At 44.9% G+C, this 24,181-nt stretch overlaps 1 protein-coding gene across 1 annotated transcript in view; it reads left to right on the forward strand.

Moving 5' to 3' along the window:
• Positions 1-24,181, forward strand: part of LOC140202063 (uncharacterized) — a 381,219-nt gene that overhangs the window by 118,546 nt on the left and 238,492 nt on the right. The window contains 1 exon segment of the mRNA XM_072266920.1: positions 19,810-19,815. Coding sequence (XP_072123021.1) covers positions 19,810-19,815 — 6 coding nt within the window.

Below are 24,181 nucleotides of genomic sequence, written 5' to 3' on the forward strand. Positions count from 1 at the left end.
AAGTCATAGTGGACAGGTATCTGGCACTTAGCCTGATTCTGCGATTCAGATGGGAAGTGGGTAGCAGAGGTTAGCTGCAGTGACTGGGGATTCGTTCATTAGGAGTACAGAAAGGAGGTTATGTGGAGGAGAATGAGATTCTTAGATGGTACGTTGCCTCCTTAGACAATGCTCTGGATTATCTCTGATTCAGACTTCAGCATTCTTAAATGGGAGGGGGAATAGCCAGAGGTTGTTGTAGGGTCTATGTAGATACCAAAGACATACAGTAGGAAGGAAGAGTTGAAAGGTTCTGTCATGGTCCGGTCCATGAAGTCCGTGTTCCAGTTCACAGTCTGGTCCATCGTCCCTTGCTCCAGGTTTTCCTGTCTACCCTGTTTCTGTTCCTGTTGAACACTAATTGAGGCAGCTGATTCTCATTGTGGCTGGCTGAATAAATAACTCTCAGTACACTGACCCTGATTGCCTCATGTTTGCCATGGATATCTGGTCTCTAAGTTTCCATCCACTTGGAGGAGGAGCTAAAGATGGCACAGAGCACCACTTCTTCTAGTTCATCCACAAAACAGTTTAATTTCTTCTCTTTGATATCTCTTCTTTCCTTTCTACAATGGCTGGCATTCTTTCACATTCCATGATCTACAGCTGCACTCAAACTGCAGTTCTTCAGCATCGGAGCTCGCTGAGCAGCCTAGCATTTTTGGTTTCTCCAGGAATGGTCTGGAGGGTATACACCTTCAGGGTGCAGCCCTTTGGATGACCCGATTCCTCGCCAGAGTCACCGACTGAAGTAACGTGGGAGATCAGGACATGAGGACAGCAGTGTATGCTACTATCAAAATGTGCGATGCTGCAGATTGTAACATTGAAACAGTGGGCTGTTGGTCTGTCCCCTTACTATGGCAGGAGGAATATCTCTATCTCCCTCATTAGTGACAGAGAGAGCCTGTCCAAGTGTTGTGTTAGACACCTTTTTTTAATGGACACAGACTGTAACTGATGTCTTCTAACTCCCACAATTATCTTGATTACATCTCTTCTCAATCTGCCACTTGCAAGAATACTATTCACCTTTGTTACAAGAATCACCCCTTGTAATAATGATCAGTGAGTTACAGAGAATCTGTATTTACCGACAAGTAACGTTTGTTGTTTCAACTAAAGGAAGGTGGATTCACCATCTTCTCCACCTGTGTGCACCCTCCTAGAATTCCCCGACACTCCATGAATAGTCAATGAAGAGGAAAGTTATTACATGGAATGGAGTCTACACTGGCTAGGCATTCCTTGTGGTCCCAATCTCCACATGTTCTCATTATCCATGATGGTTGGTCTCTGATTGCTGGAGATTTATGGCCCCTGCGTATTTGGAGCTCCTGACTCTTATAGTGTTCCTCATCAATTGAACCATTGGATCTCCTTCCTATTGGCTCAAGGTCACCTGACCTACCTGGGTCAACTTCTTACTGGTCATTGTACAGGACTACAACAAACATTCTTTCATGGTTCTGCCCATCGCAGCCTTGTGTATTTGTGCCTTCACACTCTGTCTGGTCCAAACCAGTTAAATGAGGCAACCCAGACAGAGTTTAATGAGATCCCAGACTGCAGGTCTGTTACTTTACATAACAAGTAGCTACTCCTCTGAGAATGGTCTCAGGTTTATTGCTCTGATTAGATTGTTCCAGTGTCAAGAATCAGTTCAGAGTCCAGGACCTTTAATAACAAGTGGTTACTTGTTTGAGAATGGGCTCTGCTTTAGCAGATCATTACCTGAAGCTTCCTGTATCCATATTCAGTTGCTGATTAGATTATCCAAGAACAAGCATAAGTTTAAAGTCCACAAAAAGGAGGAAACAAAGACAGCTGGCTTGTCTGCTTCCCCTATCCTTGAATAGACTGCAGTTTCTTCTGGCCAACACCTTCCATTCAGTTCTTTTGTTTCCAATGCATCTACTTTGATAATGTAGGTTTCCATTCCAGAATATTCGGAAAATGGGATTTATCCTCCAGTCTTTTCAATGTAGTCTTCACTGGTATCTCTCCCATTTCCCACAAGTCTGCCCTCACCCATTCTTCCTCCCCACAACAACCCTAGCATAACAGTGATGGGGTTCCCCTTGTCTTCACCTACAACCAACCAGGTATTCACATTCACAACAACTTCTGTCATCTTCCAGTCACTCCCTCCAGCTGCACATAATCCTCTTGCTTCTCTCCTTTCTGTATGCATCACACTCTCCATGATTCCCTTGTCCTCTCATCTCTCTCCTCTGATCCCATTACAGGCACTTATCACTGCAAATCTGTTATACCTGCAGCTACACCCAGTCAGAGGTATCTCACTAAGGATAACTTCTCTCTCCTATTCCTATTCTAACCCTCTGCCTTTGACCACCAACGCTGCTACAATTGTCCTATAGAGTCATGGATAGGTAGGAGGGAAAGAGGCGCTATGGCCCAACTTCTGTGTTTGATAATAAGTATAAGTTCTCTTTTAATAATTCTCCTATCACCACCAAAATATATTCTCTTGTTTTGGACTCCCCTGCAATGGGAAAAGACTGACCATTTGTCTTACCTAGTCCTTTTATGATTTCATTATGCCTCTATAAAATCATCCAGCAAATCCTCCTATGCTCTGGGAGTAGAACCATTGTCTTTCAAGTTTCTCCTTTTAACTCCTGCCCTCCAGCCTCAGTAACATCCCCATGAATCTTCAGCCTTTCCTGAAACCTACACAGTTATCACTTGCAAAGCAGACCTGTGCACAATAATCCAAGTGAGGTCCCACGAGAACTGCAGAGTTCGATAGTCTTCAGGAGAGTTAAGGTAAAAAGAGAGACAGTACAGGGTCTTCCGTATGTATAGTACCTCCAAGCAAATAAGTGTATCCCTGTGAGCAACATGACCATAATTCTATTAATATTAAAGTAGCTATAGAGAAGTAACCAAGAGGATAGATGCGAACAGGACAGCGGATTTTGATAGTATGAATTTTCAAAGGTACATTTAATGTCAGAGAAATGTATACAATATACATCCTGAAATTCTTTTTTCTTCTCAAACATGTACAAATACAGCGGATGGCCCAAAGAATGAATGACAGTTAATTGTTAGAACCCCAAAGCTCCTCCCACCCACGCATAAGCAGCAGCTCTCCCCAAAATCAAAAAGCACCTTTGCGCGCCCCCACCGAGCACTCAAACATTCAGCAAAGCATCAATAAAGACACAGACCCGCAGTACCCCAAATGTTACTCGTTCACCTGGTAATTCGACATACCACAGGATCTCTCTCTCCCTCATAAGTGAAAAAGAGGTGTCCCCATTTCACAGCGAGAGGGGAGAGATAACAAATAACTCGCTGATTTACAATGCTAAAAGTCTGTTGTGTCGCTTTTTCTGAGCTCTGTGCCCAAAGAGCTTGGGTCTCTGGGCACACAGCCAGCAGCCAGCTTGCTGCTTTCGGTCTTCTGTCTCCCATGACACACCAGTTTCCTACGCGGCACTGACCTCAAGTCTGCCCGCCTCCGGAGCCACAAAATCCCAGAAACCTGAAGCTGCTCTACTCTTCTAGGCCGCGTCCTTGGCATATCAAGTCACGGACAGTCGTGAGACCCCGAGAACGGGTCCCATTTCCGTAAAGAACCGAAGTCTGTGTATCACTCCAGGTCTTCAAAAGAGCCCTGAAAGGAAAAGGTAGAGATATTATAGACAGAAATAGAACTGTTTCCAAAGATGCAAGGAATGGAGTCACCATTAGCCACCATCATTCTCCTAAGCTCCTCCTCCATGCCTTTAACAAGGGACCATTGGTGGCTCGTCTGGAAGGTTACATTACCAGGATCAAGTAGAATTAGCAGAGTGGATTTATAATAAGCTCTGTGGTGGGAATGTTGCTTCAATTTCCAGCACCTGCAGAATTCTTCGTGTTTACATTGTTATCGGTTCTGCAGAATGAGGGAAAGGAACCTGATGTGAAAGGTCCAATGGGTCCCTCAGTGGATTGTGAAAACTCCGAGCTGGTTTCAGCATTTCCATCTTTTACAGTTTCAAAATAACAAAAAAGAAAAAGGGCCCGAAGCAAAAGTTTGGGCACCCTGCATGGACAGTACTTAGTAACACCCTCTTTTGCAAGTATCACAGGTAGTAAACGCTTTCTGTAGCCAGCTAAGAGTCTTTCATTTCTTGTTTGGGGATTTTCACCTATTCTTCCTTGCAAAACGCTTCGACTTCTGTGAGATTCCTGGGCTGTCTTGAATGCACAGCTCTTTTGAAGTTCATCCACAGATTTTCGTTGATGTTTAGGTCGGGGGACTGGGCCATGGCAAAACCTTCAGCTTGCGCCTTTAGAAGTAGTCCATTGTGGATTTTGAGGTGTGTTCTGATCATTATCCTGAAAAGAGCCATCCTCTTTTCATCTTCAGCTTTTTTTTTCACAGACAGTGTGATGTTTGCTTACAGAATTTGCTGGTATTTAATTGAATTCATTCTTCCGTCTACTAGTGAAATGTTCCCCGTGCCACTGGCTGCAACACAAGCCCAAAGCATGATCGATCCACTCCCATGCTTAACAGTTGGAGAGGTGTACTTTTCATGAAATTCTGCACCCTTTATTCTCCAAACATATCTTTGCTCATTGCGGTCAAAAAGTTCTATTTTAACTTCATCAGTCCACAGGACTTATTTCCAAAATGCATCAGGCTTGTTTAGATGTTCCTTTGCATAGTTCTGATGTTGAATTTTGTGGTAAGGACAGAGGAAAGGTTTTCTTCTGATGACTCTTTCATGAAGGTCATATTTGTGCAGGTGTTGTTGCACAGTACAACAGTGCACCACCAATCCAGAGTCGCTAAATCTTCCTGAAGGTCTTTTGCAGTCAAACGGGGGTTTTGATTTCCCTTTCTAGCAATCCTACGAGAAGTTCTCTCAGAAAGTTTTCTTGGTCGTCAAGACCTCAACTTGACCTGCACCATTCCTGTTAACTGCCATTTCTTAATTACGTTACGAACTGAGGAAACGGCTACCTGAAAACGCTTTGCTATCTTCTTATAGCCTTCTCCTGGTTTGTGGGCATCATGTATTTTAATTTTCAGAGTGCTTGGCAGCTGCCCAGGGCTGCTGATTTTTGGGAGAAGGTTTGAGGAGTCAGGGTATTTATAAAGCTTTGAAATTTGCATAACCTGGCCTTGCCTAATGATGATTGTGGACAACCCATAGCCCTAACAAGCTAATTAAGGTCTGAGACCTTAGTAAAAGTTATCTGAGAGCTCAAATCTCTTGGGGTACCCAACGTTTTTCCTTTGTGCTCCTTTCCTTTTTTTGACTCTAAAATTGTACAAAACAAAAACAATGCACTAATCTTGCTTAAAATGTTGCAAAGAATGTTTCATCTTTAAATTTATGACTTTTGGAGATCAGTTCATCTTCTACTCGCTTACCTATTCATGTTGTGCTTTTACAAATGACAAAGGGAGACACCGAAGATTCTTCAAGAAATGTTTAAACTTTAATTTGCAAAGTAAAGGTGAGACAGAAAGTGGGCTAGGCTCTGTAAGTCTGCGACTGAATGCCGGCTGTCTGTTTCACACAACCATTTTTATAGCCCTTCTGGTTTAGCATACTGCTGTAAGTTTCACTCTAGCTAATAAACCAATTACTCTTATCTCTCGTACTTGGCTACATCCATTTTCCTCGAGGGGTCAAAAGTACACAGGTTTCATTCAATGGTTACATAGTTGAAATACCATAATAATCCCTACGCACTCAATAACAGACACTTAATGCATAGTGAAGGCATGGTCAACATCTGAATAAACACTTGATGCACAATAAAAGCACACTTAAATAAACACTTAGAAAACAGAGTATTACAATGTTTTCCAATATATACCTCCTTTGAGATCTATACGGTCTCACACAGAGAGAGGAAACTACGAGTCCACACACAAAACCTCAAATAAACTCCAGAATTTACTCCCAAATCTGGGTCAAACTATAATTTCTTGTGGTTAGAACTCGAAGTGTTCTCTCCCTACCTTCCTAGGCCACTGAGCCAAAAAACCTGTCCCTTCGTGTCTGAGACAGGAAAAAAGACTCAGGAGCCTTTACTCTCTACTCCCACATTATCATTTCCCTCCTGTACATCTCGCATGTCGTGTAAGCTGTAACAATACATCATCGGTATTTCTCTTTCCACTGGGCTTGATTCAGCAATTTCCAGGAGCATCGGAAAGCATTTTGTTGCGGCCCGCACTATAAGAGACTTGAGACATGGAAGAAAACAGCACAAAACAATCGCACAGCTTACCAATACAATACATACAGTTATCGCTATCTTGGTTAGCCATGCTCCCCATCCCCCTAGTTTACTATCTAACCAGTCAAATAACTGATGTCCAAACCCTGCATTCTGTTTAACTTCTCTTCTCAGACTTTTCAATTTGTTCATTGCTCTGGTAAATGATCCCTCCAGACTGGTGTTATTTGGTATATAGAAGTACTGCACTGTTCTCCAAACATTACACAAACTCATCCTTTTTCTGCCAACAGCCAGTCTAACACCTGTCTATTCTGCCACGCCACTTTACTAGTTGCATCCAGCTGTTGTTCTAGTGCCTCCAGCGCAACATCGGTGTAGTTAATGAATCTCTGTTGATTTTAATGTATATAATTTATCCACTCAACATTTTTGCTAATCCCTATTACAGGTATAATCGCTTCCCAGCCAGCAGCAAACTCGTTTCTTTCCTTAAACTCGTTAGGTATACCTCTTGGCTGTCCTATACTATCGATTTGGATCGTTGGGTCAGGTTCATATTTTCGCCTCTTCCGCCGCAGTGTCTGCTGCTTTGGAGCGTCAAATTGTACTTCAGAGGATACTAAAACTTCTTGAATCAGCATAACCCGTGTACATGTACCTGCCCAACTGAGGGGAAGCGTGGATTTCAGGCCTTCCTGCATACCGCACAACCACCAAGTGTCCGCTAATGCAATGTTCTAGACATCCAACGCACCTTCGGGTGGAGGGGTACTTGCTATGTATCTTCGGCCTGGGGTTACATCCCAAGTCTGCACGCAGTCACCCCTAAAATGGCCAACCAAAAAAGCACCTGTCCGTGTAAAGCATTCATAATTCAAATGATCCTGCATTACCAATTTTCCCACTGCGGGGGTCTGACTTATTTTACTAATGGCCCAAGGTCTGCTATAATTACATTTATGGGCGAGCACATTTCAATCGAATTGCGAGGAGGCTTGGGATAGCATACACCAATAAGGGCAATATGGGGTGTTCTCAATACATTTCTGATAACAAAGATCCGTCCCGCTACAAATTCCCATGCTGCAAGTCTTGACCACACTTGGACACTGCTGCGCACACTGCCCCCTCCGCTCCTTTTGCCATTGCGTGCAGGTGAGGAGTTATAAGGCATGGGGGCTACGTGTTGCACGGGCTTCGTCCTGGAGCACAGGTAACAGTTCTGTCTCTCCATCATTCCTGCTGTGTATTGTGCCCATTGGTACCACTGGCTAGTACGTGTCTGTTGCCACTACAAAGAGGTAACTCTTGCGTTCCGCTTACTCCTTTCTTTTAAGGTTTGCGGAGTACTAACATTCCTATGCCAGATCAGCCAAATTAATGGTTTCCAAGTCCGTACAGGGTTTTGTGGGTGTATCATCCCAAGGGGCAAGACTGGTCGCTCCCAAGTCATCCTCACTGTCTGAAGGAGTACTACTATCCACAACCTCATCCTTAGGGTCACCAGACCTGTTCTCAAAACCAAAAACTTCCCTTATCGTCTGATCAACCTCCTGTGGTAGAGTGACAACTACTTGTTCCTCTTGTCGGTCCCCTGCTATCCGTTCCTCTTCACCACCTACCTCGGGTTCCACACCTGACTGTACCTGCGGGACTGCTCTGGTGCAGTGATTGAGACGGTACCAGGTGGAACGTCCCTCTACCTGAACTGCGGTGGGTGACGCCTTGATTACCGTAAAGGCCCTTCCCTTCTTGGTTCGTTCCACTTTCTTCGAAAAGCTCACACATAGACCTGATCTCCTGGCTTGATTGGTCCTTCCCCTCGCACGATCTCTGGCTCTTTCCGTTTTTCCTGTGCATAGATGGACTTATGTATCATGGTTAGTTGCTGCATGTATTGTTTTAGTTCTACTTCCAATTGTTCCAAGCTAGGCCCTTTGTATGGTCCTCTTCACTGGGGCACTGGCATGGGCCTTCCGGTTAGCATTTCATGCGGTGTTAGACACGTCACTCGATTAGTTTGCATGCGGTAACTCATTAACGCTAACGGCAGCGCGTCGATCCAGTTGAGTTCAGTACGCACACAAATTTTATTCAGTTTGGTTTTTAGAGTCCCATTAATTCTTTCCACCATGCCCTGCGACTGAAGGTGATACACGCATCCAAACCTCTGCTTTATTCGTAGTGCTTGCAATACTAATCTGACCACCTTTTGGATAAACGCTGAACCATTGTCTGAGCTGACTTTTGAATCTTGGGATTACCTTGTTTGTCAGGAATTTTACCACTGTTCCTGCCCCTTGATCTTTTGAGGGTACCGCTTCTACCCATATGCTGGATCTGTCAATTAACACAGAATATAGAACATCGAATAGTACAGCACAGTACAGGCCCTTCGGCCCACAACGTTGTGCCAACCCTCAAACCCTGCCTCCCATATAAGCCCCCACCTTAAATTCCGCAATATACCTGTCTAGTAGTCTCTTAAACTTCACTAATGTATCTGCCTCCACCACTGACTCAGGCAGTGCATTCCACGCACCAACCACTCTGAGTAAAAAACCTTCCTCTAATATCCCCTTTGAACTTCCCACTCCTTACCTTAAAGCTATGTCCTCTTGTATTTAGCAGTGGTGCCCTGGGGAAGAGGCGCTGGCTATCCACTTTATCTATTCCTCTTATTATCTTGTACACCTCTATCATGTCTCCTCTCATCCTCCTTCTCTCCAAAGAGTAAAGCCCTAGCTCCCTTAATCTCTGATCACAATGCATACTTTCTAAACCAAGCAGCATCCTGGTAAATCTCCTCTGTACCCCTTCCAATGCTTACACATCCTTCCTATAGTGAAGTGACCAGAACTGGACACAGTACTCCAAGTGTGGCCTAACCGGAGTTTTATAGAGCTGCATCATTACATCGCGACTCTTAAACTCTATCCCTCGACTTATGAAAGCTAACACCGCATAAGCTTTCTTAACTACCCTATCCACCTGTGAGGCAACTTTCAGGGATCTGTGGATGTGTACCCCGAGATCCCTCTGCTCCTCCATGCTACCAAGTATCCTGCCATTTACTTTGTACTCTGCCTTGGAGTTTGTCCTTCCAAAGTGTACCATCTCACACTTCTCCAGGTTGAACTCCATCTGCCACTTCTCAGCCCACTTCTGTATCCTATCAATGTCTCTCTGCAATTTTTGACAATCCTCTACCCTATCTACAACACCACCAACCTTTGTGTCGTCTGCAAACTTGCCAATCCACCCTTCTACCCCCACATCCAGCTTGTTAATAAAAATCACGAAAAGCAGAGGTCCCAGAACTGCCTCCACCACCACCCTCTGCCTTCTGCAGGCAAGCCAATTCTGAATCCACCTGGCCAAACTTCCCTGGATCCCATGCCTTCTAACTTTCTGAATAAGCCTAACGTGTGGAACCTTGTCAAATGCCTTACTAAAATCCATATAGATCACATCCACTGCACTACCCTCATCTATATGCCTGGTCACCTCCTCAAAGAACTCTATCAGGCTTGTTAGACACAATCTGCCCTTCACAAAGCCATGCTGACTGTCCCTGATCAGACCATGATTCTCTAAATGCCTATAGATCCTATCTCTAAGAATCTTTTCCAACAGCTTTTCCACCACAGACTGTAAGGCTCACTGGTCTATAATTACCCGGACTATCCCTACTACCTTTTCTGAACAAGGGGACAACAGTCGCCTCCATCCAATCCTCCGGTACCATTCCCGTGGACAATGAGGACATAAAGATCCTAGCCAGAGGCTCAGCAATCTTTTCTCTCACCTCGTGGAGCAGCCTGGGGAATATTCCGTCAGGCCCCGGGGACTTATCTGTCCTAATGTATTTTAACAACTCCAACACCTCCTCACCCTTAATATCAACATGCTCCAGAACATCACTCATATTGTCCTCAGCATCATCAAGTTCTCTCTCATTGGTGAATACCGAAGAGAAGTATTCATTGAGGACCTCGCTCACTTCCACAGCCTCCAGGCACATCTTCCCACCTTTATCTCTAATCGGTCCTACCTTCACTCCTGTCATCCTTTTTTTCTTCACATAATTGAAGAATGCCTTGGGGTTCTCCTTTATCCAACTCGCCAAGGCCTTCTCATGCCCCCTTCTTGCTCTTCTCAGCCCCTTCTTAAGCTCCTTTCTTGCTTCTCTATATTCCTCAATAGACCCATCTGATCCTTGCTTCCTAAACCTCATGTATGCTGCCTTCTTCCACCTGACTAGATTTTCCACCTCCCTTGTCACCCATGGTTCCTTCACCCTACCATTCTTTATCTTCCTCACTGGGACAAATTTATCCCTAACATCCTGCAAAAGATCTCTAAACAGCGACCACATGTCCGTAGTACATTTGCCTGCAAAAACATCATCCCAATTCACACCCACAAGTTCTAGCCTTATAGCTTCATAATTTGCCTTTCCCCAATTAAAAATTTTCCTGTCCTCTCTGATTCTATCCTTTTCCATGATAATGCTAAAGGCCAGGGAGCAGTGGTCACTGTCCCCCAGATGCTCACCCACTGAGAGATCTGTGACCTGACCCGGTTCATTACTTAGTACTAGATCTAGTATGGCATTCCCCCTGGTTGGCCTGTCCACATACTGTGATAGGAATCCGTCCTGGACACACTTAACAAACTCTGCCCCATCTGAACCCTTGGAACTAATCAGGAGCCAATCAATATTAGGGAAGTTAATGTCACCCATGATAACAACCCTGTTATTTTTGCACCTTTCCAAAATTTCCCTCCCAATCTGCTCCTCTGTATCTCTGCTGCTACCAGGGGGCCTATAGAATACCCCCAATAGAGTAACTGCTCCCTTCCTGTTCCTGACTTCCACCCATATTGACTCAAAAGAGGATCCTGCTTCATTACCCACCCTTTCTGTAGCTGTAGTAGTATCCCTGACCAGTAATGCCACCCCTCCTCCCCTTTTTCCGCCCTTTCTATTCCTTGTAAAGCACTGAAATCCAGGAATATTGAGAATCCATTCCTGCCCTGCTGCCAGCCAAGTAACTGTAATGGCCACTACATCATAATTCCATGTTGGTATCCACACTCTCAGTTCATCACCTTTGTTCCTGATGCTTCTTGCATTGAGGTATACACATTTCAGCCCTTCTACCTTACGGTCTTTACACCATTTATTCTGCATCTCTTTCCTCAAAGCCTCTCTGTATGTTAGATCTGGCTTTACTCCATGCACTTCTTTCACTGCTCTATCGCTCTGGGTCCCATCCCCCTCGCAAATTAGTTTAAACCCGCCCGTACCATGCTAGCAAACCTACCTGCAAGGATATTGCTCCCCCTCAAGTTCAGGTGCAACCAATCCAATCTGTACAGGTCCCACCTTGCCCAGAAGAGATCCCAATGACCTAAAAATCTAAAACCCTGCTCCCTGCACCAACTCCTCAGCCACGCATTCAACTGCCATCTCCTCCAATTCTTACCATCACTGTCATAGAAACATAGAAAAATAGGTGCAAGAGTAGGCCATTCGGCCCTTCGAGCCTGCACTGCCATTCAGTATGATCATGTCTGATCATCCAACTCAGAACCCTGTACCAGCCTTCCCTCCATACCCACTGATCTCTTTAGCCACAAGGGCCATATCTAACTCCCTCTTAAATATAGCCAATGAACTGACCTCAGCCGTTTCCTGTGGCAGAGAATTCCACAGATTCACCACTCTCTGTGTGAAGAAGTTTTTCCTAATCTCAGTCCTAAAAGGCTTCCCCTTTATCCTCAAACTGTGACCCCTCGTTCTGGACTTCCCCAACACCGGGAACAATCTTCCTGCATCTAGCCCGCCCAATCCCTTTAGGATTATATACGTTTCAATTTGATCCCCCCTGAATCTTCTAAATTCCAACGAGTATAAGCCTAGTTCATCCAGTTTTCCATCATACGAAAGTCCTGCCATCCCAGGAATCAATCTGGTGAACCTTCTTTGTACTCCCTCTATGGCAAGGATGTCTTTCCTCAGATTAGGGGACCAAAACTGCACACAATACTCCAGGTGTGGTCTCACCAAGGCCTTGTACAACTGCAGTAGTACCTCCCTGCTCCTGTACTCGAATCCTCTTGCTATAAATGCCAGCATACCATTCGCCTTTTTCACCACCTGCTGTACCTGCATGCCCACTTTCAATGACTGGTGTATAATGACACCCAGGTCTCGTTGCACCTCCCCTTTTCCTAATCGGCCACCATTCAGATAATAATCTGTTTTCCTGTTTTTGCCACCAAAGTGGATAACTTCACATTTATCCACATTAAATTGCATCTGCCACGAATTTGCCCACTCACCTAACCTATCCAAGTCACCCTGCATCCTCTTAGCATCCTCCTCACAGCTAACACTGTCGCCCAGCTTCGTGTCATCCGCAAACTTGGAGATGCTGCATTTAATTCCCTCATCCAAGTCATTAATATATATTGTAAACAACTGGGGTCCCAGCACTGAGCCTTGCGGTACCCCACTAGTCACTGCCTGCCATTCTGAAAAGGTCCCGTTTATTCCCACTCTTTGCTTCCTGTCTGCTAACCAATTTTCTATCCACATCAATACCTTACCCCCAATACCGTGTGCTTTAAGTTTGCACACTAATCTCCTGTGTGGGACCTTGTCAAAAGCCTTTTGAAAATCCAAATATACCACATCCACTGGTTCTCCCCTATCCACTCTACTAGTTACATCCTCAAAAAATTCTATGAGATTCGTCAGACATGATTTTCCTTTCACAAATCCATGCTGACTTTGTCCGATGATTTCACCGCTTTCCAAATGTGCTGTTATCACATCTTTGATAACTGACTCTAGCAGTTTCCCCACCACCAATGTTAGGCTAACCGGTCTGTAATTCCCTGGTTTCTCTCTCATGTAGCACTGGCAGCAACCCTGAGAACGGCACCCTTGAGGTCCTGTTCTTCAGCCTTCTGCCTAGTTCCCGTAACTCACACTTCAGGACCTCATCCCTCTTCCTCCTTATGTCGTTGGTGTCAACATGTATCACGACTTCTGGTTGCTTTCCCTCTTGTACCAGGATGTTGTTCACCCAGTCAGAGACATCCCGGACCCTGGCACCCGGGAGGCAACAAACCATGCGGGTGTCCTTCTCACGTCCACAAACTCTCCTGTCTGCTCCCCTGACTATGGAGTCTCCAATGACGACAGCTCTCCTCTTCTCCGTCCCACCCTTCTGCACCACAGGGTCAGACTCAGTGCCGGAGGCCCTGCCACCATGGCTCACACCTGGTCGGTTGTCCCCACCAACAGTATCCAGGACCGTAAACATATTATTCAGGGGAATGGCTACAGGGGTGCTCTGCACTACCTGTCTGCTCACCTTCGCTTTCCCCCCTCTGATTGTCACCCAACGACCTGCTTCCAACAGCCTAGGTGTGACTACCTCCCTGTAGCTCTCATCTATGACTGCCTCATTCTCCCTTATGAGTCGAAGGTCATCCAGCTGCTGCTCCAGATTCCTTACACCGTCTTCCAGATCACCCAGCCCTATGCACTTCTGGCAGATGTGACTCTGTGGGAGAGCGGAGTTCCCCCAATACTGCCACATCTCACATGAGAGGCACATTACCGTCTCAGGAGACATTGTAAAAACTAACTGCGAGCTAGCTTGTCCTCTGCCTCTTCTCGTCGAAGCCTCAAAGCTCCACTCCTTCACTGGCCCACTCACGCACTGGCCGCTTTCCACTGGCCACTTCGCATGAGCTATCCCTCTACTTATCTGTCTGAGCTTTTCAAAATGTTTGGTCACCTGACCTTGACTGCCCAATCAGCTGCTTTCTGCTCAGTCTGAGCTATTCAAATCTTGATTGTCTAATCAACGGCTTTCTGCTCATCTATTCAAATCTTGATTGACTTGATTGCACAGACCAACTGCCAAAACTGCCAGAATCTCTCGAGTCAAAGCCTCAAAGCTCCACTCCTTCACTGGCCCACTCGCGCACTGGCCGCTTTCCAGATACATGTTAATTACTACTAACATGTATCTTTTCCCTCTTACTGTCCTTATCATGTATTTGTAATCAATCACTAAATGTTTAAAAGGCCCTTTGGGCACGGGTATATGACCTATTGGGGTTGTAATTCCTTTCCAAACATTATTCTGTGCACATACCTTGCACTGCAACAGCACATAATCTACAGAAGCCTGTAAATAAGGTGACCAAAAACCGTCCTTTTTTATTTTCCTTATCACTTTCCCCCTTGCACAATGATCCATCGCATGCCCATATGCCGAATCAGTAGAAATGTCTACTTTCTCACCTTCCATCATTTCGCACGCTGCTGTCAGGGCTTTGATTTCCGCTAATTGGGCGGAACACGGTTGGGGGCAAGCTTCCATTTTAATAGTCTTAAAGCTTGTCTGATCCTGCTGCACCACTGAGAAACCTGCATGATTATAATCCCTATAAGAGGAGCCATCTACAAACAAAACCTTTTTATCTTCCTCTTCTAGTGGTTCGGATCGTAAACCTGCTCCTAATTTGGCAAATGCCATTGTTTCCCTTACACAGTCACGGGGTTCTCCTTCCTGACCCAAAGGGACATAATCAGCTAAGTTACTGGTAGTATATCTCTGTATAGTTATATCTGGAAATGTCAATAACATCTGATATGCTGCTATTCTGGCTGGTGTGAACACGAGTTTACCTCTTTCCAGTAATTCTGTTACCTTGTGGTGTGTGTACAGGATCACAGGGTAGCCCATTGTCCTGGTTCATGCCTTTTCATAGGCATAGTATAATGCTGCTAGTCCCTGATAACAGGGTGGGTACCCCTGAGCCACTTCTTCCAATTTCACACTATAGTATGCTGTAGGTTGTTTTGCTTTTCATGTCCCCATCTCTTGTGTTAGAACCGCTGCGACATAGCCTTCCTGCCGTTTGGATACATACAAATGAAAGTCCTTCTCATAGTCAGGCAAAGCTAACGCTGGGGCTGACTGTATTTCCTGTTTATACTATTAAATGCTATTTCTGTCTTCCTTCTTATCACTGGGTAATGTCCCTTCCCACCTGGGCTCTCTGGGCACCCCTAGCATCTTGCATAGGGGTTCACTGGTCCACCTGTGCCTGTGGGGGCTGACCCTTGGCTAACCTGCGGTTCGCCTCTCATCGGTCCCTGTTGGTACGTGACCGGCCATGACCTGAGTGGACAGTCTCTTCTCATGTGTCCTGGCTGGTTACACCCCCAGCACAGTCTCTCTATCTCTCTCTCCCCTTGTCTCCTTACTGGCCCTCTTTGTCCATAACCTCTCTGTCCCCCTCCTTGGGATTTCCAGTCCTGTCTGGGCTGCTGTTTAAATTTACTCTGTTCCTGATAGGGCATTCGTGGGAATGCTCCTCCAAAGACGTGTATTATTGGCATGGGGTTTTCTGGCCCCTGTCTGACAGCGCGACCGGTTCCTCCATACAGTGGTGTTTCATTCATTTCAATGGTTGCACTCAAATCGGGAGCTACTGGCAGCATCTTTTCCCTTCCCTTTTTCCTTCTTTTTGAGTTCTTCAAGCTGCATTTGCATTAGCTTTCTTTGCACCTCTTCCTGCTGCTCAATCAGCTTCCATTTGTCTTTCCGATATTTCTCAACCGCATGGACTACGTGGTCTCTAAGTTCTCATGAGTTCATTGACATCAGTCCGACCACCTCCTCCAGTTTAGATTTAACTTGCGGAGGCATTGCGTCCAAAACGCTGGTTCGGAACAGTATGGTCATAAACGAGATGCCTTCCACTTCTTGCTCAGTTTCCAGTCTCCACCTTTTCAACTGATTTTCTACATAGGCTTCTGGGTTCTCAGTGTCCCCCAGCGGATCCCCTTTCAAAGCTTTGGGGTCCACTTTGGGTGGGTAAAGCTTCCCAAGGGCCTGCCATACCTTCTGCCTCACTTTGTCAAAGCTGGTCCCGTCAGTCATTGGGCTGAATGCATTTAGCCGTCCCGCCATTTCCATCAGCTCTTTTAATTTGGAGGTTCCCATCAATCTTATCAGCAGTGCCTTCAAATCTCCCATAGCCAATAACCGTCCCGTAGTTTCTTCTTCAAAGGCTCTAATCCACTTCCCTGCTCCTTCATTTAAGCTAGGCAGGGTGTTTTTCAGCCCTTCCAGGTCCTGGGAGCCCGAAGGAGCATACTGTACTTGTCCTGACCCTTTGACTAACAACGACATCACTTTTTTTCCTTCTCTCCCCATATTCTGATTTTCCTCCTCACTCGACTCCTCAGTATCCCAGACTTTAAACTTTCCCCCCAGTTCTCGTTCTCCTGATATTACAGGGCACTGTTTAGGAGTCTCCTTCTCGTAATAAGGGGGAGGGGCTTCTACATTTCTCTGGTCTGGGTACAGAGTCGGCTCCTTATTCTGTTTCTCCTGTGGTTTACCAGACTGCTTTTCTTGTTTCTCAGTGTTTCTTTACTTGCTACTGATATTCTTCCTTTCTTTCTCAATCTTTCTCCCTCCATCCTAAAGGGTTTTAACACTTCTATCTCCTATTTTCTTTTTTTCTCTCTTTTCTTGGATTTATCTCCTAGTTTGTGATTTTTAATCAGCGCCTCCATTTCCTCTAATAAACTTACAGCAAATGTTCCTTCTTTCAGCCACTTTGTGACCAGATTTTTGGTTCATTTTTCCCATTTTTCTGCAATTTTCACGATCTTACCTTGACACACTGGGAATATTTTACTCAGTATTTGTACTGCTGTTCCTTTCCCTGTCATATTGTTCTTCCCCTTTTTAAGGTATTCTTAATGTCTCACACCTCGGTAATACTATTTTCTGTAACTTATTTCTCCATCTCGTCTTATGGTTTCTTCTCACCCACGTCTAAATTATCCACTTAAGCTATCCTTATCTTCTATTCTGTTCTGCCCATGCAGACCCCTTTCCCGGGCAGTAACCGCAGAACTTTCATATTGCAACTCGCCTATTCAGACCCTCACTTTTCTTAAGGCGGTATTCATGAGTATTTTCTCTTTTGCACCTCACCTATTCAGACCCTTACACTTCTCAAGGCAGTATTCACGAAGATTTTCTCTTTTTTTCTTTCTTTCCTTGCCCATTCAGACCTTTTTCTCATACGAAGCAGTATCCACAGGGACTTACTAACGCCACGTGGAATTTTTCTTACTTAACTTCTCGTTACCTTATTCATACTCACCCCCCTCACTGCAGTGTTCTTGATTAATCCTCCCAGCCTCCTTTTAACCCTTAATTCTGCCAGATTCTTTGAATCGGAGAGACCCTTCTGCAGTTGTTTCACACTTTTGAGTCCCCGAGATCTCCCCAAAAACCAACAGAACTCTTAGTCCAAATTGTTGCTAAAAAGCGCTTACTGTTCTTTGGGTGCACCCTGAATTCTGTTAGCTCCGTGGAGGTCCCCCAGGGACTGGGAAGCGCCCTCAATCTACCGTTTCCTTCTTCCACGGGTCTCTTCCCGATCCTGCCCAACTACACCAGTTTTGTCGTGGTTTTACAAATGACAAGGAAGCGCCGAAGATTCTTCAAGATATTTTAAACTTTAATTTGCAAATCAAAGCTGAGACAGACAGTGGGCTAGGCTCTGTAAGTCTGCCACTGAATGCCCGCCTGTCTGCTTCACACAGCACTTTTTATAGGCCTCCTTCTGGGTTAACAGCATTAGCATATTGCTGTAAGTTTTACACTAGCTAATAAATCAATTATTCTTATCTCTCTTACTTGGCTACATTCATTTTTCTTGGGGGGTCAAAAGTACACAGGTTTCATTCTAACTAATGAATCAATGGTTACATGTGAAATATCATAGTAATCCCTACACACTCAATAACAGACACTTAATGCATAGTAAAGGCATGGTCAACATCTGAAGAAACACTTGGTGCGCAATAAAAGCACACTAAAGTAAACATTTAAAATCAGAGTGCTGCAATGCTTTCCAATAACATCAACAAAACAGTTCCACTAATCTTACATTAATCTTATATTATAAATACACCATCATATTCCCATCAACTTTCTGCACTTCTACCACTCACCTAAATACCAGGGGATGCTTCAACACCTCACCCTCGGCTACACTCGCCCCTGTCAAAAAGTAGCCTAAGCTGCCGGTTAACTACAAACTGTACAAACATCGGTGTTGAAGCAACCTGGGGCACCCAGAGGAAATCCACATGGGCACATGGAGGATGTGCCAACTCCACAAAAACGGGGTCCGAGGTTGGAAGTGAATCTAGTTTTCTGGCTCTGTGAAGTCCAGCAGCACCACTTTAGTTGGATAGTGCCTGGTTAAGAATTCAAGATGGAAAGTTCTACTGGTGATCAGTTGGCGCCTTGAGAAAAATGACACATTCCTGCTTTTGGAAGATCTGTGCTCCAAAATTATACACATCTGACTGTTTTAATTGTAAATGACGCTTATTTATTTCTTTATTTCTTTCTTCTTTAATAACTGTTTGATTACATCAGCATTCACAAATACACCTTCATTAAAATTGCATGCAGTGTACAATCAATAAACAAGAAGTGTTACTTCTTGCCGTTGGGAAATTGTCAGGGATCAAATATCCGGTAAGGATATTGTGTTAGTCCAGAATAGCAAGGACGTGACGCGAGTAGATCTGCCTGGTATGTTTGGGGCAAATGGAGAGACAGGGCCACCTGGAGAAGGGGGGACTGTAGCCAAGTGTGAGGAATGTGAAGACACATTTCTCACAGCTGAGGGTGGAGACTTGAAAGAAAAGTTGCTATCGGTTCTGCGGAATGAGGGTAAAGGAGCCTGATGTGAAAGGTCCAATGGGTCCCTCAGTGGGTGGTGAAAACTCCGAGTTAGTTTCAGCATTTCCATCTTTTACAGTTTCAAAATAACAGAAAAGGAAAAGGGCCTGATTGAAAGGTTTGGGCACCTTCCATGGTCAGTACTTTTGCATGCCACTGAATATCCTGGTATCAGTGAAACTGGATGCCACAGGCCATCACTGGTTTGAGACGTTGTCTGCCTTTATTTTCAACCTGAAGTACCAGCCGGGCAGCCGGAACATTGATGGAGACACGTTGTCCCTACGTTTGCTTCAGAGGGCGGGGAGGTGGGGGAGCTGTGCGCAGAAATGGATGGAGAGTGGGAGAGCATTCCTGCCTTTGGAGTTAAATAAAATGCCAGTTTCTTGCCATGGGGAAATCAGAGGCAAGGCAACGGCAGTAAAAAGCTGTGGATCATTTGGGAGCTTCTGGTTGTGCCATTCCACAAGTTTACTGCAACCTTACTGTTCTAAATACGCCTCCCTTGAGTCCTGTGGAAGTGCCAACAGCTCAGTGAGATGACCCTCGTATAGGAACCGTTTGGTCAGCTGCTGTAGAAGGGGATATGGCCCATGTTCAAAAGACGCAACATCCTACCATATCCCTACTGATGAGAGAATGGAACCAATCAGGTTCTATACAGGGTCACATCTCCTCCAGACAGGCCTTGGTGTTCCCAGTTGGTTTTGTCTGAGAAGCTTCGGAGAATTGTGTTGAAGTCACTTCATGATGATTCAGGTGATTTGGGGTTTGATAAGACTTTTTGATTGGTCCGAAATCAGTCTACTGGCCCTGAATGAAGCCTGAGGTTAAAGTGTCACACCACGGATTTGGCAGCGCAGTAGATACGGCTGTTGCACTTGTGAATATGCACGTCAGCTAATTATTATTTCATTGTAATAGTATTTAACACCATTCTTTTCATCGTAGTGCTTATCGACACCTGGACACAGCACAGCAACGCTTCACTGCCTGTTTGCATTCGTCCTTGCCTGAGAAATTGGACTGTCACGTCAACTGGCTCCGAAAACTAGTGGTATTCATTTTATATTTAGTTGCTCTTTTCAGCCGCAGTGTAGGCTTCCTTTTCCATTTGAGAGTTTTGTTAACAGCCCTATTTGGCCGAGCGTTTATTGTTTTCTTTGCCCTTTAACACTGTTTGTATTAAAGTCTGTGAACTATTGACCGCTTCAGTCTCTTTCACTCCGCACTTGGGCCATATCAGAACCGGATGACAGCAAGTCTCAAACACATAAAGAAAGAGAGAGAGAGAGAGAGCAGCTGACCTTGGCCGTGGGATTCATTGCTCAGGTAGGAGACAAGCGATAGGGAATGGAATCTGTTCTGAGTAAAATTACGGAGGCAATGAAGCAGATAATCTCATACCGACAAGCCCAGACTCATGTGGAGGAACAGGTATCATCCCTAGCTGCAATGGTTGAACAGATCACCACAGAAAATCGGACTCAAGTGTCTGTGATTTCAGCACTCACGGCCGCCGTCCCTGAACTTACTTGAATAGCCAGCATAAACTGACAACCATTAACGTACTGGCCAGCGCAATTCACCAGCTTCTGACTGCCTCAGTCCCAGTCCCAACATCTTGCAGGTCCTCCTTTTCTGCTGCCCCAACAATCTTTGCTACTAATGCTCCCGATCCCATGCCCGGAGCAGAGCTGACTCCCACATCCATATAGTAACCAAGAATTCCACCATCAAGCAGATATTCTGGTGATCCCGATAGTGCAGGAATTTTATTATCCAATGTGAGCTGACATTCCAAGCCCAGCTTGGTCGTTTTGGTGATGATACGCGAAAACTAGCGTACATGGTCAATCTTCTCGATCGGCCTGCACTCAGCCTATTCAATGCTTTACGGGAGCAAGAATACCCCGCAGCACAGTCATTGTGATATTTCATGGCGGAGTTAAGGAGGGCTTTTGATCTTCCAGTACGTGGTCAGGAGGCTGCCCACTGACTCGTTCCTGCGCCAAGGCGGACGAACGGTGAGAACCTCTGCAGTTAAATTATGTACCTTTGCAGTAATGACGGGTTGAATGAGAGATCTCTCATCGTGGCTTTCCAGCATGGACTGAACGCGGGGTCTGGCATGAGATTGCTGTCTGGGACCAGCAGGATTGTCTGGATGACCTGATTAATCTGGCTATTCGAGTTGACGACCGGGTGACTGACTGGCGCAAGGGGTGACTGACTGGCGCAGGGAAAGAATGTTTCAAAATTTTTATGTGCCGTCTGATCACTGTCTTTCCTCGCCCCCTATCCATCCCTCACCATCCAGCGCCCTGTCCACGGAGGAGCGTCTGTCACCAGGTTCGTGGATGAGGCCCAGCTGTGGAGTGAGAGACACTGAGGAGGGTCGATACTTCACAGATTCTAATGTGAACAGTGCTAAAGGGGGAAGGAAAACAATAAACACCAGGCCAAACAGGACCGTTAGCTAAAACTCTCAAATGGTGAACGAAGCCTACTCTGCGGCTGAAAAGAATAAGTAAGAATAAAACGAATACCGCTGGTCTTCAGAGTCAGTTGACCTGACTGTCCAATTTCTCAGGGAAAGCGGATTGCAGGCAGCAAAGCATTGCTCTGACCGTGTCCAAGTCTCGACAAGCCCTACGACGACAGGTATGGAGTTAAATACTATCACAATTAAATAATAATTACCTGACACGTGCATATTCAGCTACCTCTTTCAGATCCATCTGATCCAGATTGCTTCTCTATTTTCAGCCCTTTCAGTTTCCAAAGAACCTTCTCCTCGTAATGGCAACTTTACACACTTCTGTCCCCTGACACTCTGGAACCTGCACTGGACTGCTGATGTCTTCCAAAATGAAGACTGATGCACAATACCTAGTTTGTCCAGCATTATCTTGTCCTTCATACTACCTATTGAACATAATTTTTCAATGGTCCAACATCTATTCTTGTCTCTATTTTACACTTTATATATCTGAAGAAACTTTTGGTATTCTCTTCAATAGTATTGGCTAGCTTACTTCCGTATTCCACCTTTTCCTTCTTAATGACTTTTTAGTTGCCTTCTGTTGGTTTTTAAAAATTTCCCAATAAGCTAACTTCCCATTAATTTTTATTCTATTATATGCCATCTCTTTGGCTTTTATGTTGGCTTTGACTCTCCTGTGAGCCATTGTTGTGTCCTCTTGCCTTTTGAATACTTCTTCCTCTTTGGTATGTACAGTATACAAGGGGTGATTGATAAGTTCGTGGCCTAAGGTAGAAGGAGTCAATTTTAGAAAACCTAGCACATTTATTTTTCAACATAGTCCCCTCTTACATTTACACACTTGGTCCAGCGGTCGTGGAGCATACAAATCCCTTCTTTTTTTATGATTTAAATTTTATTCAATTCTTTTAGGAATTTTTCAAAGAACTCTTGAGCCAGTGTTGAAATTATGTAAATCATAGCTTACAAAACATAAAATTATCCATAAAATAAAAATCAAACATGGCAGAAATAAATATCAATATCATAACCATGAGTGTCTGTTTAGATCTCTAATAACATAAAAAACTGCCATTCAGCAATATGCTTCAGCACTCATTCACCACTATTTCCACCCCATGAAACCTGAATATTTGCCCCATTTTTGTGTATAGACGTCCAATCTATCCAACTGTTTCTAAGACATGCGTTCAAAAGCTGCCACTTTGGCTATTTCTGTGGCCCACTCCTAAAATGATGCCCCCCCGCAAGTTCTGCCAACCTCTAAGGATAATTTGTCTTCCTCCCATTATACTTGTCTGGATCCAATTTTGGGAGTGTCTATCCCCAATAACCCAAGTCTGTGTCCCAAGCAAAAGGTCTGGGGCAGAAAGGGAGTTGATTACTCAAAACGTCGCAAATATACTTATGTACCGTAATCCAAAATTCTTGAAATCTGGGAGAGGACCAGAGTGCATGTACTAAGTCCCCTTTACCTGCCTCACAGCACCAGCAATCAGGGGTATTTTTCAACCCTAATCTATGTCACCTTGTTGGAGTCCAACAAAAACGGTGTAGAGTCTTAAACTGAATGAGGCGCACCCTCAGGTCTCTTGACATTGTTTTGACATCTTTGCAAATTTTGTTCCACTCTTCTCTACGGATCCCGTCTTTGTAGAAGTCGGTATCTTGGAACTCCAGAAAGTGGTCCACAACAGGGGTGATTGATAAGTTTGTGGCCTAAGAGAGATGGAGGTGAGCTGTCCAGGTCTTGTTACATGCATGTGCAGTTCAACACTTTGAGTGATTATGCGGAAAGTTTGAAGTTCATAACTCATCTCCTTCTAACTTAGGCCATGAACTGATCGATCACCCATGCTGTGGACCACTTTCAGGAGATCCAAGACGCTGACTTCTACAAACAAGGGAACTGTGTGCTCCACGGCCGCTGGACTAAGTATGTAAATGTAGGAGGGGACTATGTTGAAAAATAAATGTGCTAGGTTTTCTAAAATTGACTCCTTCTATCTTAGGCCACAAACTTATCAATCACCCCTCGTAGGTTCAGTGGGGCAGGAACAAACAAAAACCTGGATCCACCTGGACAGGCAGTTTTGTTGCTCTTGAGTAGGAGGTAGAAATCGGTGGTGCCGGTCAAAGAAACTATGAGTGTTGGTGGCAGCCGCTGGGAGATCCCTAAATTTATTTATACTGGTGATGGTGTTGGAGACAATGACCTGGTGCTCCTTAGAAAATAACAGAATAGAATATCTTTATTGTCATTGTTGTGGAGCAATGAAACACAGTTTAGCAGCTCAACTTTTTGCAGCATGAGAAAGAATATATACATAAACTTAAAACCTCAGGAATGCAGTCCAAAATTAATATATATGGATGGGGGGGTTAGGACTATTGCACACCTGCCATTCCTGGAAGTGTGATGCATTTAGCTGCCGCCGTCTTAGGAGGGGGGCAGGAGAAGGGAAGGGGGTGTTATACATTTCACTGCTTGTGGGTAGAAGCTGCTAAGGAGCCTCTTTGTTTTCAGCCTTAATGCTCTGTATCTCTTCCCAGAAGGTAGAGGGGAAAACAGATGATGTCCAGGATGAGTAGG

This window comes from Mobula birostris, chromosome 8 (assembly GCF_030028105.1).
Source record: "Mobula birostris isolate sMobBir1 chromosome 8, sMobBir1.hap1, whole genome shotgun sequence".
NCBI classification, from domain to species: Eukaryota; Metazoa; Chordata; class Chondrichthyes; order Myliobatiformes; family Myliobatidae; genus Mobula; species Mobula birostris.